Source organism: Mus musculus, chromosome 5 (genome assembly GCF_000001635.26).
Source record: "Mus musculus strain C57BL/6J chromosome 5, GRCm38.p6 C57BL/6J".
Lineage (NCBI taxonomy): Eukaryota > Metazoa > Chordata > Mammalia > Rodentia > Muridae > Mus > Mus musculus.
Window position 1 is genome coordinate 14,127,300 of NC_000071.6, and position 18,488 is coordinate 14,145,787.

The window sequence follows — 18,488 nt, forward strand, 5'->3', positions numbered from 1 at the left end:
ACTGAATCTAAAAACTCATTTCTTCATCATATCTACATTAGTTTTAACTGCCATCTTCCTTTTTCTGATTAGAATGTTGGGGAAAACTTTACCATGAAAATTTATATGCCACTTGGTTGCTTCTGATAGCTGCACCTCTGAGATACACCTTTCTATTGTTCTGTCATCATCGTTTGTCTCCCTGTGTGTCTCTGTCTTTCTCTGTCTCTGAAACACACACACACACACACACACACACACACACACACACACACACACACCTGCATTATGATGGTAAATCCTAGTCCTTAACCAGGAACATTGTGGAAAATTGCATCATTGGACCATTACCTAGCTGGATATCCCTCAGGCATGGAGGGTTAATACATTTGCTCTTTGTTCTTGACAATGGCAGAAAAAGAAAATTGACTTTTTGTTCTCAATTTCTTGTGGAACTTCTTTTGCCAGATAGGAGCAATGACCTTGCCAGAGGGATACAAGGTTTTTTTTTTTTTAAATCATGTTTGACTGGATGATGGATGGCCAGCTACCTGGTTGCATGCATCTGTTCTAACAAAGTCAAGGCTGGGAAATGGGCAGTTATATGTTAAATATTTCCCTTTTGCTTTCATCTGGCAGAAACAATACTTTGAAAATTCACTTGACATGTTCAAGGATGATATTAAAAAAGAAGCAAATGCCTTGGCACATTTGGCAAATTAATGCTTTCTTTTCAAGTATGTATTATCACCTGGATTTATGGAACGTTGATAGAGGTAGATGTTTTAATTCATTTTATTTTCTTCAAGTTTTATGTTGTGAGGTATTTTCTGAGTTTACAAGTTGTCCAGTTTCTCTGGAGTATCTGTCTGCTGCTCTGTGAAATGGGTCTGTGGCCAGCGGAGAGAGATAGGAAGGGTCATGACCCCTGCCGACTGTTTTCCTCTCACAGTCTCTATCCCATCCCACAGGAGACTTTCTATGAATATGTCTCCCACAACCTCTGGATTTCAAAGAATTTATGGGTGGTCTTCTAGCTATTATTTGCTTTGTGACAAGTTGTAAACAACAGTGTTTTTCAGGAAGGGAATCCAGTGCTAATTGAGAACTTCCAGAAGAGGTAAAAACAGAGGAATTTGTGAACAGCTTAGTTACTAAGGCAACTTTTGGGAATTTTGTGAACATCAGTGAATCATACACATAGTAGTGGCTTGTCTCCCCTCTTCATGTTGATTTCAGCCTCATCTGAAGGGTACCCATGCACCCAGGGGCCGATTCCCTGCCAGGAGCCTCCGGCTCACTGAACTGCACCTTCAGTAACTGAAAGGCATGTGATGAGACAGGAAATAAGGTTTCTGTGGCTGTATAGCATTTCCAAATCAATCAAGTAGTTACAGATACCTCAAAACCACCTTTCGACACTCCGATAAATATCCACCAACAGTATTATTTTCTTTCTTATTGTGTTGTGAGCTAGTGGTCCAATTTTCATTTCATTAACAATATATACAAGATCGTAAAGTTGTTTCACAGTCCTCATGGATTTGAAATTCATTAGAATTCTATCACTTTTGTAACTATGAGAGTGAAGTGTTACTATAAAAAGTACCTAAGATTTACACTAGTCATTAGAATATATTACTACAGCAATTACAAACTATTGCTATTTTAAGATACAAATGCAACATAGAGCAATCACTTCTGGAAGCTATTCATATAAAATTATTTGGTTTGAGGAATGATTTTTTTTCGATATAGGTGAGAGTGTGGCTTTGTTTTGGAGATCAAGATTGTGGCATAATGGCACCTTGGTTGTGATGCTGAAAAGCCACGTAAAACCATCCACCTGTGTGGAAATAGATTCTGTTCCCATTTTACAAAACAGAATACATACCAGGTTATAAGTGGAAAACTCAATAAATCTACAAGATTTAATGGAAATAGTAAAAATTGTTTAAGGAATATTTGGCTGCTTTTTTGTACTTAGAATTTATATGTGATGGGTAGATTGGAAACAGCTCTATGTAACGGAATTTAGATAGAATTTCATAAACAAGTAGATAATAAAAAATGAAGCAAATTTCCTGGGGATGTAGGGCATATTTCCTCCTTTAAACTGAAATGGATGTGGGGGGAAAGAAAAACTGTAAAGTTAACCTAAACATTTCCTTGTAACCAAGAAAACTTGTCAAGTTTTCTCTCTCTCTCTCTCTCTCTCTCTATATATATATATATACAATTTTCACTGATTTAGTGATTGGATACTTACAGAATTTCTATTTAATGTTTACCTCATATTATGAGAGTAACCATGTCTTTATGACATAATCTAATAAGAAATGTCTATTTCTACAGGGAATCTGCTATTATTAACCTCTGTCTTACAGTTTATCAGTGTTGTAGACAAGGAAAATAATCTTATTCATATTTGTTGTCCTTTAGATACTGTGGGATTCTTTCTATATACTGTAGGAGATAATGGGATTTGTACACAAATCTGCCAGTTAATTATGACTTCACAATATGAAGTTGAGTCACAGAGAAATTTATTCATTTAACAACACATCTTTAGTATCCATTAAATAACATGTATGCAGTGGTTTAAGTCTGAATGATATCACAGTATCCAAAATGAAGAGCATGTCACTCCTGTGTAACTTATTTTATATAAGAAAGAAAGAATACATATATATGAAGAACAAAGGAAGAGCAACAAGGGCTTGTTCTACACTTGATAAATGTAGGCGTCCTCTGAGACTCTAGGGAAAGACTGCAAGTATGAAGTTGCATAAATAAATACAGATCTGGAAGTAAATACCAGGGTTAAAACTTTAAAGATGAATGAATTTTATAAATAATAATCAAATATGTATTTTCTTTGTTTATCAACATTTTCAACATAATTATTTTATTTATCACCATTATTATAAAAACAAAGTTTCGGGAAAAGATCAGTATAGCTGTTCCTAGTAAGAAGTGCAGAATTTTGATAAAATCATTTCAAATTTATTTGCTATATACTAGTAACTTACATACATTACTTTGATGACTAAAATTATCAAAGGCAAATTAAGAAATATTTAATACTTACTCAACTTAGGTGATATCTTAGCATGACAAATTAAAATATAAATATAGATTGTACAAAAACTGTAGGTTTAATCACATGGAATGTGTGTGTGATATGTACACGAGAGTGCAGGTATGCGTCTGCCATGAGGTAAGAAAACTTTTGGGAATCTGTTCTCTGTTTTCACCTAGCTGAGGCAGGGACTCTCTTTTGTTTCTGCTGCAACTTTGCACACTCAAGGCTAGCTTTCAGATGATTCTGCCATCTCTATCTGCTCTCCCGTCATGCTGGGGCTAGGATTATAATTGTACTGTGCCTCTAGTCATCAGGCTGTGTGGCAAGTACATTTAGCACTGAGCCATCTCTCCAGTCTAACATAGAATATTTATGAATTAAAAAAAAAACCTGTAACATATTTACATTGTAAGTAGTAGTGATGATTTCAATTATTTATATATTAGTCAACTTTCCTCACTCATATGTATTTAAAAATGAATTTTTGATAGTACTAATTGCCAATAGTAATAGTTGTTAAATATGTATATTGATTAAAGTAAACAAATATTAAAGGAACTAGGCATGATCCATTTACTTTAAATGTAATTTTAAGAGCAAATATATAAATTTATAAGACAATATTATTCTACTATTAAGTTAAACATGTGAGTTATATTCATCTGTGAAGTGGCTTTAGCCTAGAAAATGGGATTTTAAATATTCATGTAAAATTAATCTTATCATAAGATATGGTCCTGTGCATGCCTATAATTTGAGCTCTTGAATGACAGAAGGAGCAGGATTGCTGTATGTTAGAGAATATTCTAACTGCACAGTGAGTACATCAGGTAACAGGTCAGCCAGGACGACATCACAAGAGCCTGACTCAAAACAAAACAAAACAAAAAGAAGCAAACAAAAAAAACCCACCTCATATTTAGATGTCTAACTCTTTCAAATAAGTGAAAATATAAATAGGCAAAGCTGTGTCCATAGTTGCATGGAGCACATATACATTTTTGGGGAGATAAATGTTTAGATAATGGTGAAAGCCAAACCTATAACATGCTATTACTAATACTGAATGCTGCTGTGTCCTTGTCCAGTTCCAACTGGCACCAAGGCAGTGAAGAAAAGGACAGACACAGGAACACAGAAAAGCTGGCATCACGTAGTCTGGGGTCCCCAGTGGAGAAACATCAGCAACACGGGAAGCTCAGCTCGTACATTGTCCACAGGTGAACAGGTGGAAAGTATTACTGCAAACAGTGGGACAACGAGGCCAAGTTAGACAGTCTCTGTAGGAGATACCTCTGTAACGGAGCAGGCTACAGACATTGAAGTGGGAGGAAGCTGTGGTGGACATATTCTGCACTGTCAGTATTTGCATGAGAACTCCAAGGAAGGTTTGGCCATCCTGCTACGTAGAGCAGAACACTAGATCGAGAGTATCATTGTCATTTTCTTGAGGCAAAGTGACAAGGGGCAGGTTTTTGATGAAGTTATGGCCATGTCTATAGCACATAATCACACAGGACCTCTCTCAGGGCTTTTTCTCTTTCCCACAGAGAAATTCTTGTAAATGTTCTAAAAATCTAAGTCTTCTCTAAGAAAGTATGAAAGACTCACCTCCTAGAAAATGTTATCGATTTTCACATATGTTCCAGGCTTCCTTAATCTATGTTTTGATTATGTAATGTTTTATTGTACATTTCCCTTCAGAATTCTAGAACTCTCATTGTTCTCTAATAAACAATGTATAGTCAAGAGTAGGTTAAATGTACATTTTGAGTCATTTTTCCTTGTATGTTGAATAATGAATGAGTCTACATTGTGGGCAAGACTCTAACTTTCTCATTTCCACTTAATGCCACAGCTGAACATGTCTTCCAGAAGCTAGGAGTCTCCCTTGTGTGCCTTCATAGCCAGAACATTTTGTGTATGTCTTTATTAATCCAGCATGTCTTGGAAAGTGTTCATTGATGAATAGGTTGATTATGTCTGATAATAATTACCACTTGAAGGCAAAATTGAAGGGAAAAATAATTCTATTTACTGATGTAAAGACACATCACATTGAAATACTCTTCTAACATTGTCAGAATGCAAATTTTGACATTTATTGAAGTACCTTCCTTCATCTCTCAACTGTGATCTACAGAAAACATAAGTGTTTGGATGTGTGGTTCCTTAGTTACACCACAATCAATGGAAAAACAGCCAATGTGTACAACGAGGGAAAAAAAATCACACATTAGTAAGACAGAGTACACCAAGATGTCTGCCAATATGTTTCATTTATTCTAAACTGTGTATTGAAAATAATATCATATAACCCAGTTCAGATCAGAAAAAAGTATTTAAACTAGAGTCAAACTTTTGTCAAGGAGACTTGGAAGCACACTGATTCTACATATAGCAATGGAGTTTAAAAGAGTATAATCCCAGTGGATGCAATTCTGACACTGCTTAAGAAAAGTAGATTCATAATCTTTTGGTATACATTTAATATTCTTCCACATTTCTTTTTAATCCTGTAATCTCACTCCTACAATTTAAATAAAAACATTCTTTTGTTTACAACTAACTCTCTCTCTCTCTCTCTCTCTCTCTCTCTCTCTGTCATGGATCTGGGAGAGCAGGGCCTAAAAATAAGTTTTTATGCACTAGCTAACTTTATTTAGCATATCAGACAATTTATATGTATATACTGATAGTTAACAAGGGACACCTGAGTAAAGGGTACCCAAGGCAAGCTATATGTGGCCAAAAAGCATCTCTTATAGAGGCATGTGAATCACAACAGCTGAGACAAACCGACTCTTAACCACTAACTACATCAAGAACAATTCTGTTTTGAAGAAACTGAGGTCACAAGACTCTTGTCTGGTTTTCTCATGAGCACTTAGCATTCCCCTTGCAAGGCTCTATTCTTGGACTGTGGTCCAACACACTTCCTCTCATTTTATTTTTTAATTAATTAATTAATCAATTATTCTTGTTATTTTGAGACAATTGTGTAGACCAGAATGGCCTTGAACTCAGAGATCCTCCTGTTTTTGCTTCCAGTGTGCTACCATTAAAGGCATGTGCTACCACCACCAGGCTCTTCTTTTTATTTTTTAATAGCGGGATACCCAGGATGATTCTGATTTGAGATCTTGCAGAGAAATCTAATCATCTTCTGATGCATGAGTATCCCATAAACAAGAAAATTATAATATTAGAATGGGGAAAGCATTGTGTGTAGTACTCTACCACCAAGAACAGGAATACAAATTATGTCTAGTAGTATTGGTTACATTCCTATACAAATAGCAATTCTCAGGCTATGTTCTAACATACTTGTACATATGTGAATTCACATACATTGCCTATTTGTATACATATGTCACTGTATTGTTTTAAAAGGAAAATAGAAAACAAGTACATGTCTTCCATCAGTGATCTGAATATTCTATAATAACTTTCTGTAGTTTATATGTATTTCTATTTTTAATAAGTGTTGAAGCTATTAGATATCACTACAGAATTTTCAAACAAAGTATGTTTTAGTGGATTCTCCTCTCCCTTTAATATTCTTCCACGTTGCTTTTTAATCCTGTTAACGTCCCTCCTCCAGTGTCCTTTCTACTTTCATGTCACATGTCAATTGTCACATGTCACACATTGTTTCCCCACTTTCGTAGTACTTCCTCTCACCCTCTCTTGGTCTATTTCTACTTCTTTTGCTTTTACAATTTACATGAAATTATAGACACACACACACACACATTTCAAATGTAGGATTCACGTATGAGAGAGAATATGTAGTTTATGTGTTTCTGAGCTTTAGGGACAATGATTAATGTTATATATTTCAAACTCACCTATTTGCCTGAAAGTGTCATAATTTCATTTTATTTAGAGCTGATTAGAGTTTATGTCTCTCTAGCTACATTTTTTCATCTTTATTAATCTGTTGGTGCATATCTATGCTGTTTATATTTAAACTATAGTAATGAACATGGATTTGCAATTCTCGCTGTGGTAGAGTATGGATTTCTTTGGGTATGTGCCAAGGAGTAGTATGGTTACTTTAGAATCATAGTTATATTTTTAATTTTTTGAGAAACCTCAGATTTTCTTAATGTTTCTATTAGTTTAAACTGCTACTAACCATAAACAAGGGTTCTTTTCTACCCCAGACACTCAACAGAGTCTGTTGCCAAATGTCTTTGTGGTAGCCATTCTGATTGTGATTGTTTGGTACTTTGAGGTAATTAGTTTTTATGTGCAGAAATATTGAACACCATTGAGAATATCCATTGCCCATTTATCTCTTCCCCTTAAGCCTTCAAATTCTGTCCTCACAATGCCTGCTGCTTTGTTTCCTTCCATTCTCTATGTTTGCTCATTAAAGAACCATCTTCAAACATTTCTCATCTTCTATTGCTCCTTTCTGATTTATGTTATGCACATCCAAAGCAATCAATGACTTTAAAGGAAGTCTGATCATACCATTAGAGAACTCAGAGCTCATTCTTCCCACGTTTGTAGTAACATACCCTAGGTACAAGGCCCTCAAGGATCATAGAAGGAGTGCCTCCCTTGATCTAAGTAGAGAATACAACCATGATATTCCCATAGAATCCCTGCATTTGGTTTTTAGTGAAAAAAAATATAGTCATGGTTAGATATATAGATGGCATTTATAAGAACCAGTTTAAATAGTTAACTTTTAGGGGCTATTAACTATTTTGCTTGATTTTCTTCAGTTAAGTGATTCAAATTCACGCATTTGTACATACGTTTAATACATACTTAGTGATACTATGTAAAGATGACCCCAGTGTCTTTCTGATAACAGAATTCAAAGACCAGAAAGCCAGAGTATTATATAAAATATTAAATACTTACCATGTATGTAAGATAAGAACTCAAGGAATCTTAAAAGACTATTTACTGTATACCCTTATGTACATTTGAAATTATTTTATTGCATTTGAAAGTAGGGTTAATTAAAATTTGTCGTTCACTGAAATGCCTTGTTGTTACCTTCAACTTGTGACAAAGAATTTAAAATTCAAGGAATGCATGACAAGGCTAGCATTGTCCATTAAGAAAAAGAGCACGTACAAATGATGGCATTTTCATTATTACATCTTTTAAAAAGCTAATTGATAGTCTTTTGGCTTTTTGCACAGTTTGGGATGCATGTATGTGAAGCAAGCTCTCTGTTGATAAACTGCATTCTCAACACATCAATTCTTTCCAATAAAAAAAAAACTTCATCTTTTTCAGCATTACTGGCTGTTAGTACTCATCTGTCATGTCTGTCAAAATCATCAAAGGGTGCTGCAAAAAATATTCCCATTTTAAATGTGATGTTGAAGTTTTTGATGGCTATTTCCATATATTATTTTTTAAAATAATTTTGGTTGAATAAACTTACAGAAACACTAAATGAAATCATTGACTTGGAAAATAATGCCATGTTTAATTACAGGACCAATTCTCACAGAGTTCTTACTTTGTGAGTTGACAGTGGAACAAGAAGTGTGTATTTAAGAAGGAAGCAAACCTATTTAAACTTGTGAGTTAGATAATATGCATGCTGTCCTCCTGCGTGTTACGTCTTACACACACACGTGCAGCACTTAAATACATTTTAACTGTTAGAGAAGGGTGCCTTAATATATCTATGCCAGTGGGTTTTAACACCGTGAGCCTTGCAGGTTAACAAGAAAGGCCAGGAAAGGAAATGACTAAATCCTCCGTGTAAATCTTCATTGACAGCTGATAATTAGCACACAGCTTAGCTGTAATAATTAGTTCCCTCTTTAGAAAATTTCCGGATGAACTCAGAGTTGGTACATTTCATTCTGTCTTGTTTCTTTGTCCTTCTCTCCCAAGTGATTCATGCTATTTTTAGGGAGAAAGAACTTAAGATGCCACTCTTCTTCAGAGTCCGCGCTGTCCAATACTGATGCCATCTTGTGGGGATTGACTGGGATTAGGCTTCCTTTGTCGCTTTCTTCCTGTAGATTTTGTTTCTTTCCTCCAGACAGCTTGAAGAGGTGGGGGATAAAGAATATAGCCACTGCTTGGTAAATATGTCAAGTCCATGGGATATCTGACGCTAAGATCAGAGAGAAAAGTCCTCAGAAAGGGAGGGAGGGAGACCCTGCTTGCCCATCCTTTGTCTGCCTTGGTGTGCATCAAAACAGATTTTGAAACTCTGTACCTATTAACTATTTTTTTTAAATAAGATATCTAAATCTGAATATGACACAAATTGATAAATAAAAGCCATGTAAAAGTCTCTTTGTTATGCAACTCTTTGAAATTGCAAATTAAAGGTTTATAAAGTTGATAGTAAGGTGAATTCTTTTTGTTTTCTTTTTAATTATATCAAATCAAAATGTTAAGAAATTATAGGAGAGCTTCCATTTTAACTTGTATTCTCTATGAGGCTGTGCCAAAAACAAAAATTACGTTACTGATACAGTATAATTTCATTATCAACTAGACTCTTTTTAGGTTTATTTATTTATTGTGTTTTATGTATATGGGTGCTATGCCTGCATTTCTGTGTGCATATCCAAAGAGAGCATTAGGTTCCGTTATAGATAGTTTTGAGCTGCTATGTGCGTGCTGGTTACTGAACTCAGGAATCCTTGAAGAACAGCCACTGCTCTTAACTCATGAGCTCTCTTCCAGGTCTCCACCCCCTTTGAAATCATTTATTTATTTTTATTTTATGTGCACTGGTGTTTTGCTTGCATGTATGTCTGGGTGAAGGTTTGGGCCTCTTGGAACTGGAGTTACAGACAGTTAGAAGTCACCATGCGGGTTCTGGGAATTCCACCTAGGTCCTCTGGAAGAATAGTCAATGCTCTTAGCCACTAAGACATCTCTCCATCCTCGACCAAACTTTCTTTTTCTTTTCTTTTTTTTTCTTTCTATTTTTATTTTTATTTTTATTTTGGTTTTTTGAGACAGGGTTTCTCTGTCTAGCTCTGGCTGTCCTGGAACTCACTGTGTAGACCAGGCTGGCCTTGAACTCAGAAATCCACCTGCCTCTGCCTCCCAAGTGCTCGGATTAAAGGTGTGAGCCACCACGCCCGGCTCAGAATTTCTTATAATAAATTGTAAAATATGCATTTATTTTATCACTCATCAAATCATTATTAATAAAGAGAAAACTTGTAATAAATCCAGCAATTGTTTTACTTTTGGTATTGGGAACAGAGGAGAGACTGGGTTGTCTGAGATCACATTGATGATTTCATTTGGAGTCTTAAAATTTGTATTTAAAACATTTTCTTTATATTATGAGCACATTATTTTCTCCCTCGCCTTTGTCATCAAACCCCAATATACTCCTCCTGACTTTTTTTCAGATTTACTTTTTGCTTTGATTGATGATAAATACATACATTTGTGTGTCTATGTGTAATATATTCCTAAAACTTGACAATCAATTCCTCTTGCTCAAATTTTGTACCTAAACCAACCAAATAACTTTATCCATGCACCGACTTACTATAATTTCCAATTTTACACGTAGAAAATATGTAAAATATGTTTTTCTGGAGGGCAGTCATGTTTATTTAATGGGGATACACACACACACACACACACACACACACACACACACACACACACACACACACATATATATATATATATATATATATATATATGTATATATATATCCCATTAAAGATGACCCATGACAACAATGATTGAGAATCAACTATTAGCATCTTGATAGGCCATCTAGAATGAAGAAATTTCACCACAAAAATGGAATGCCTTGAGAGATATAACTGTGATTTTAATTAATTGACTTATGTTCACTATAGAAAATTTGAATAAAGTAAAAATGTATGGGATTTTAGAGTCATAGTTTCATTAGTGTTTAATTTTTAAAATTCTATAAAAATTGATCATTTATATCAGTTTTGTAGTAAGATTCATGTTTAATTATTTAAAATGTTACTAATAGAACAGAAACAGTAATGGTTTCATTAAAACAGTAGTTTCTACATACTAAAAATGTCATAGATATTTTTGCTTGTACATAAATAATTTTATTGTGTTTTATATACTTTCTAGTGATTGTTTTTCTGCTCTTTACCAAACTTGTTGACTGATTTCATGTTTAGAATACCCATTTCACAAACTCAACATATTTCTATTCCTGGAAAATGCATGTGAATGAAGTAGATGGGTTGGACATGGGGTGTGGGGACCAGTCCTTCCTCTTTCTCTAGCAGTGACAATGACTCTAAGAATCCAGTTAGTATTAGAGAACATATCTCAAATCAGTGAAAGAAAAATACAATTTTAATTTGAGGAGACGTTTGTTCTCCAATATTCAATAAGATGATATTTAATATCTACATCCATCTATTCAACTTATTTAGTCTAGTAGAAATACAGACTTTAAGACATTTATCATTGAGTAGGTTTGCCTGAGGAATTGAAGCATAGCTTTTGTGGTGACTGCTCTAGTGTTGTTTAATTATAGGGACCACACTGTTCATCACATGACTTCCCCTCTTCAGTACAGAATACTTAAATAATTGGAGCCAATTAGGGTGATAAAGTTACCTGGAAGAAGCCAGAGACTGATGAAGTGTAAACACTGATGAGCCAATTATATTATTTGTCTTGGGAAGTTGAATTGAGAAGTAGAGGAGCTATTATCATACAGTGATGAGTACCACTCAATTGGAAGCCAACAGCGATATTCAGCCATGAGGAAATTAGTGAAGAAACCTCTCAAAAACACTACCCTGAAGCATACAGGCATACTGGTGTGTGTGTGTGTGTGTGTGTGTGTGTGTGTGTGTGTGTGTGTGTGTGTGTGTATAGAGAGAGAGTGTGTGTTAGTTTAAATTGGACGATTTCCTCTCAGATATCCATTACCTGGGATTTTGGTTCATTTTCTAGTCACCAAAAGATCTAGATCTCTGCCCTAGGATTTGCACTACTTAATTTAATTTCTGTTTTCCCAAAAAATATGTTCTTGAATAGCATGGCCACCTGTGGTTGTACAGTTACTTTTGTTAGGGCTAAATTTTTATATAGATCAATAGGTTTTCATTGAGGACTTTAATTTTGGGAACAGTTATGGAGCATGACACCCTATTTATTTGCAGTATCGGAATTCGGTCTGGTATTTTTGAGCATTCCTCTTCAGATCACCTTAGTAGAAATTTCTACTAATCCTTGGCACTTAATGGTGTTTCTATCCACATTATTTTATTCCGCTATTATTATATTGCCCTAACTTCTTCTTTGGGGCTAGGGGAGTTTAAGGTCAATTTGGGGAGAGAATTTATTTTAACATATGTCCAATACTAGAGGAATATTTTACCATTACAGTAATTCCTTTCATCTGTTTTTGCATTGTTTACTTCTTCCCTTCCCTTGTCTAAAACATATACTTGTTAATTTAATTGAAAATATTTACATATAAAATTTCAGATCCATATGTGAATAAGTTAAATAAGTAAATAAAGTAGTGTAGTTAGTGCAGGATAAATATAAAATTAAATAAATACATACTTTTCAAAACACAGTTTGATAATGGAATGTCTGGGTCTCTTATTACAGACATGTCTAAATCTAAAGCAGAAATCTTTATGCATAATCAATACTGTCAACTTTTGCTGGCTAAGTAAGAGAGGTTTATATATGACTACCTTTTAGGAAGGATAGTTAAAGTATACTAAACATTTTGGAAGATTAATGATAAAAATCAGTTGTTTTCTATGAGAATGAGTGAGGAAATATAAACCACTGTAAGAATGTGTTTTGCTTCTCTTTCTGGTCCTCAGATGATCGGTCTTTCTGGTTCTGAGGTGATCGGTCTTTCTGGTTCTCAGATGATTGGTTGGTCTGTTGACAAACCCGAGCTGCTGTTGAGCCATTGCTGGGCTGTTCTGTTGTAGGTGATAATCACAGTCAGGAGCGGCTAAAATATTTGATGCACCTGATCTCTCCCAAATGTAAAAATGGTTTAAAGAACATGACATAGAACACTTTGGGTTTTTTTTTTATATATATATAAAAATCACTTGGCAATTGTTACGGGAAGTAGCTACATTAACAAAATAAAATTCCTTGACTTGTTGTTGAAGATGTGTGAAGGCCATTCAGTTTCATGTATCATAACTGTTTTGGCAGCATTTTTTTCTGAGGAATATGAGTCAGTAGGGATAAATCATCTTCAAATTTTTTGCAACAATAAGAAAACACCTCATTATTTAATCAATTAAATATTAAAAATAAAAAAGATAGTTTAAATATTTCTTTTTGAACAAGGTTTGATTCCAGAAAAGAGGCTTTTTCAATTGAATACACTCTTACATTCTAAGTAACAGGCACTATTAATTCAATGGCATATTTGATTGTTTTTATACTGTGATGTCACCTTCACTGTGAAAATGCAATTAATGCAATCAATTAAAAATTATAAGAGTAGAAAATGATAAAAATTTGAGGAATGCAAACCAGAGAGGTTTAAAGGCTGTCCAAAGGCTGATCTTTAACTAAGATCAAACTCACTACTAAAATTTGTTTCTTCAGATTCTTCTTGTAAGAATTTGGGGGGGCTGGTGAGATGGCTCAGTGGGTAAGAGCACCCGACTGCTCTTCTGAAGGTCCGGAGTTCAAATCCCAGCAACCACATGGTGGCTCACAACCATCTGTAACAAGATCTGATGCCCTCTTCTGGAGTGTCTGAAGACAGCTACAGTGTACTTACATATAATAAATAAATAAAAAAAAAAAAAAAAAAGAATTTGGATGTAATGCATATGTAATCTGTAATTGATTATTATTTTTAATAGGTAATCTGAGTGTTAGCTCCTTGTAATAGCATTTACCTTTTCGAGACATTAAACTTGGAGTTGCCTAATTTTTCATTAATAAAATGAAATCAACGATAATTTAAACTATTATGGTGGGGTAGCTCATTGTGTGTGTGTTGGGGGGCAGGGGCAGAAATAGTAAAGGTCTTTGAAATTTAGCATGTACATCATTTACATGGGCTAACGTATACTCTAATTCTTAGCTTTTGCTTTGCTTTGTCTAGTTTCTACCCACAATGGCACAAGTGCACTTTTGAAACTTTTGGGTGCTTTAGGGATATAGAGAAGCCAAAAAGGTCAGAGGAGAGGTTAATTCATCAGAGTAAAAGATGATTGCTGACATAGTGAATGGCATTTCTTACTATTAACAAATAAATAAGGATCTTTAATCATTTAGAATTATATTAAGCTTATGCAAGTGGAAAATTCATAACAAGTAGAAGTTAATATCTATCTTTTCTTGGATATGGGGAGGTAATGAGGTGGTATTGACCTTATTCAAAACCAAACAAGGACCTGCATAGAAGGACTTAACTCATGAAATAGCTACATAGGTTCTCACTCCAATTCCACATTTTCAATAAACAATCCTGGCTTTATCTAATACACTCCGATAACAGTTCAGGCAAGGGGCCTCATATCAGAAACCTTTCATATATTTTATTTATTTTTTCCACAAAATTTAATTTCCTGAGCATCTCTATAGCCTAAAATGTGTTAATAACTAATATGTAATCATTCTTTGTTCGAATTTACTCAATTTAGGAAATTTTTTATTAAGCACAGAAAGTAGAAAATATAAGCATATTATCAGAGTATCTGGGGAAATTCTTATAGAAAAGAGTCCACTTAGTAGGGCTCACATGAAATTATGAGCTCTCATTTATAACAATTAAAGCATAATGACAGCCAAGAACTTCTTTCTATGTTTCTCCTGTGATATTAAAATGTACTTTCTAATTGGTGAATGTCTAGTAAGGAAGATAGTAGTACTTATAACTTTAAAAAATAGTACCTGGGACTTTTTCTCTTCTGGAATTTATGGGTCTCTATCAAAACTCTCTCTAATTCCAGTTTTCTTTACCAATAAAATACCTGGTATTCCTTCAGGCCTACCCACAAGATTTAGTCTAAAAGTCTTTACTTGGCTAAGTGGTTCGATATCTCATATGAGATGTCTATATGGAATTTTGAATGTGCAGTATTGCTTAATCTAAACAGAAGTTTTAGAGGTAACTCTACTCTGCACAATTTTGTGCAGAAAACTGGATAAGAAACACGTTCTTTTTTATTCTATTGTTTTCATTTTGTTGATTTGAAACCAGTCTCACTAAGTAACCCAGGCAGGTCTTGAACTCTCAACCCCTCTGCCTCCTAGATTCTTAACAAAGAGTAAAAGCAATTTCATATTCAGTGTTATATTTCAGACTTGCATTTACTGCTTGTGACTATCCCAATCAGTAAGAATCTGCATGCTCTATGAGCTGTTAGGGATTAAATTCTTTGAGATGACTTTCTCTGTTTACTGTTTCCCATGGAGACTTTCGCCATTATGTATTCAGCCTGGTTTTAGGGGCACTATTCTTTCACATCACCAAAAGCTCTCATATGTACAATTTAGAAGTCCTAATTACTCAGCTGGCATACTAAACTAAAGGTCGTACATCCAACAAAAAAGTATACACAGGAGACTTTGCCAGATTCTGATTTCTTAAATTTAATATATGTACCCAAAATATATATTGTTTGTAATTCCTGGCATAGGCAAGAATGCATGAAGACAGACTTCTCCATAGTCATGGGAAACAGATACTCAATGGGTTTTAGGAGTAATCAGGATTGTGATTACAGTTCAGTTCTTGCCAGGGTTGTGCAGTTTGATTTGGTTTTGATTTTCAATATCAGTTTGAGGTAGAAATATAACTTTCCTGAGTTGTTATTCTTTTAGAATTAACTGGACAGACTTGTGTACATTTTGTGTAGATGTTACATCTTGCTAGGCAAACAGAAGCTTTAAAACGGCCTTGCACTATATAATTGCACAATTATATACAATTGTATTCTGCTGTACCTATTATTATTAATAGTTTTGTTCATATTTTAAAAGCATTCAATATTTACCTTACAACTAAGTTTTACTTAGGTACTCAGATCAATAAATTAATAAACATATTAATGCTCACAAATATTATGTCACATGACTATATAGTCAGATTCTCCCTTGTATCTGTGGGTATTGTTTCCAAAGATTCAACTATGGATGTAAATTTCTTACAGTGTTATACCTATCCAGAACATACCAGCATTTTTCTCATTATTCTCCAGACAATAAGGTATAGTAGCATTTCCAAAGCGTTTACTTCTTATTAGATTCTAGAGATGACTCAAAGAATAAGGAAGAATATGCTTAGATTATAAGTAAAATGAGTCTCGGTTTGTAAAAAGGTCTTGGGACATCCTTACATTATAGTATTAGAAGACCTAGGACAGAATCCATATGGATACAGAGTGTTGACTGGATAATTCTTTTTTGTTTTTAGTAATTCAATTTAAGGATTCATATTTATGAAACAAATGTGACAACTGGACTTCGAGAAAAGTATTCTAGACAGCAGTATGTGTTTTCATGTACTCAACTTAAACCTCTCTTTTCATTTCAGAACTTTTGGAACTGAATAGGACTTCAATATTTCAAAGCCCCCTTGGATTTCTTGATCTCCATACAATGCTGCTGGATGAGTATCAAGAACGGCTCTTTGTGGGAGGCAGAGACCTTGTCTATTCCCTGAACTTGGAACGAGTCAGTGACGGCTACAGAGAGGTATTGAAACACCAAGTGTTTAAAGCGAGAAAGAAGAGAGAGGTGGTATAAGTGGGTGTTAGCTTACGTTTTCCCCATTGTGTCTACCACTTTAAAGTTTTGAATAGTTGTGTAATTGAAATAAAATATTCACTAAGTAGGAAACAATTTGGGGAAAATTTGTAAAGCATTAATTATGAACTTTCTAGCCCATCAAAGATATCAAGACGTGTAGAGAGGCACTTTCCTTGTGATTTGACCTTTTTGGATAGTGAGTGACCATTTTCACCACACCCACTGTCTTGAGACCTGAATTGCATGATTCTAGATTAATAACAGTATCTATGGACTGTATTGTTCTAATGTTCAAATATGGACATGCGATATTAGTATAACTATGTACTGTTTTTTTTTTTTTTTTTTTTTTTTTTTTTGGCGAGATTGTTAACTCAGATGGATATTTCTTAAGCTTGCTGGAAAGTAGAGTATTAATTGAGTAGGTGGTGGCATATGCCTTTAGTCTCAGCACTAGAAAGGCGGGGACTTTTGAGTTCAAGGCCATCCTGGTTTATACAGTGAATTTCATAACAGCCAGGGCTACACACAAAGAAACTTTGGGATGAAAAAAGCAAAAACAAAACAATAGCAACAACAGCAACACAACAGGTAAGATCATATGTTGGAAATAGTTAACTGTGCGAAGGAAAACGATTTATACAAAACAGAATTGGGTTACATCTTCAGAGTTGTATCAGTTTTATATAAAACACGGAGAAATTTAAATCATATTTTTTGGCATTAGTATGCACATGAAATGATCCACTTTGTTTATGCTTTATTTTTATGTTCATCAAAATGGGCCAAGTATGTGTGTTTTCAAATTAAAAAAAAAAGATGACAAAAAGCAGGATCCTCTAGTTTTTGCCAAATCTTAATCCCTAGAGGAAATAATTTAAATTGGTTTGCTGTTTCTTTGGGTTCTTTTTTATTTTTGTGTAAGATGTGTGCTCTAGGATCTGGGGCTAGAGCTTCGTGAGAGAGAGAGAGCGAGAGCGAGCTAGTGTATAATTAGCACTCTTAATGTTCTGGGGAAAGCCCCATTTGTGGATTGTTGTCCATTGATAGAGTTGGTGTTTGAGTTTATGTACTATCCTTTAACTTTTTTTAAAATCAGAGACATCCAAGCATATTTTCATCACCTGTTGCCCTGTGATTTTCTATGAAAGAATATATAATGTTGAGGCAAAAATTAAATTAAATCTCATAATAGTAAGCCTTTCAATATCCAAGCGTTGCTTGATGACAAACTCAAGAGGCCCTACCTCCCCTTGACCTGTCCTTCATTTTCCCAATATACAAAGTCTAAAATTTTTGACTAAATAATAATTGCATGTTAGAATTATTAGAACCATGAAGATAGTTCATAGCATCTTCACTTCCTTTCCACATATCCTTCTTTTCTCTTACCTTATTCCTTGTCTTCCTGCAACATTCCTATTTGTTGGTAAAAGCAAAATTGTGTTTCATATCATGCTTTAGTTTTTGTTCTCACTGATGTTTTGACAAACCCCTAAGAGATTTTAGATCCCAATAATCTAAGTGATTAGATTAGAACTCTTTCAGCATAATATAGGTCATAAGTTGGGTCTCTCACCTATGTAAATGTTCAGCTGTTTAGAGCCACATCTTTCTGGCTTTAGTCTTACATTTTTCTGAATCATACCCTCTGAGGAAAAAAATCAAAGTCAAATTATATATATATATATATATATAC

The 18,488-nt window shown here is 34.4% G+C and overlaps 1 protein-coding gene across 1 annotated transcript in view; it reads left to right on the top strand.

Moving 5' to 3' along the window:
• Sema3e (sema domain, immunoglobulin domain (Ig), short basic domain, secreted, (semaphorin) 3E) overlaps positions 1-18,488 on the top strand; it is a 231,414-nt gene that overhangs the window by 102,024 nt on the left and 110,902 nt on the right. The window contains exon 2 of the mRNA NM_011348.2: positions 16,575-16,735. Coding sequence (NP_035478.2) covers positions 16,575-16,735 — 161 coding nt within the window. The remainder of the gene's footprint in view (positions 1-16,574; positions 16,736-18,488) is intronic.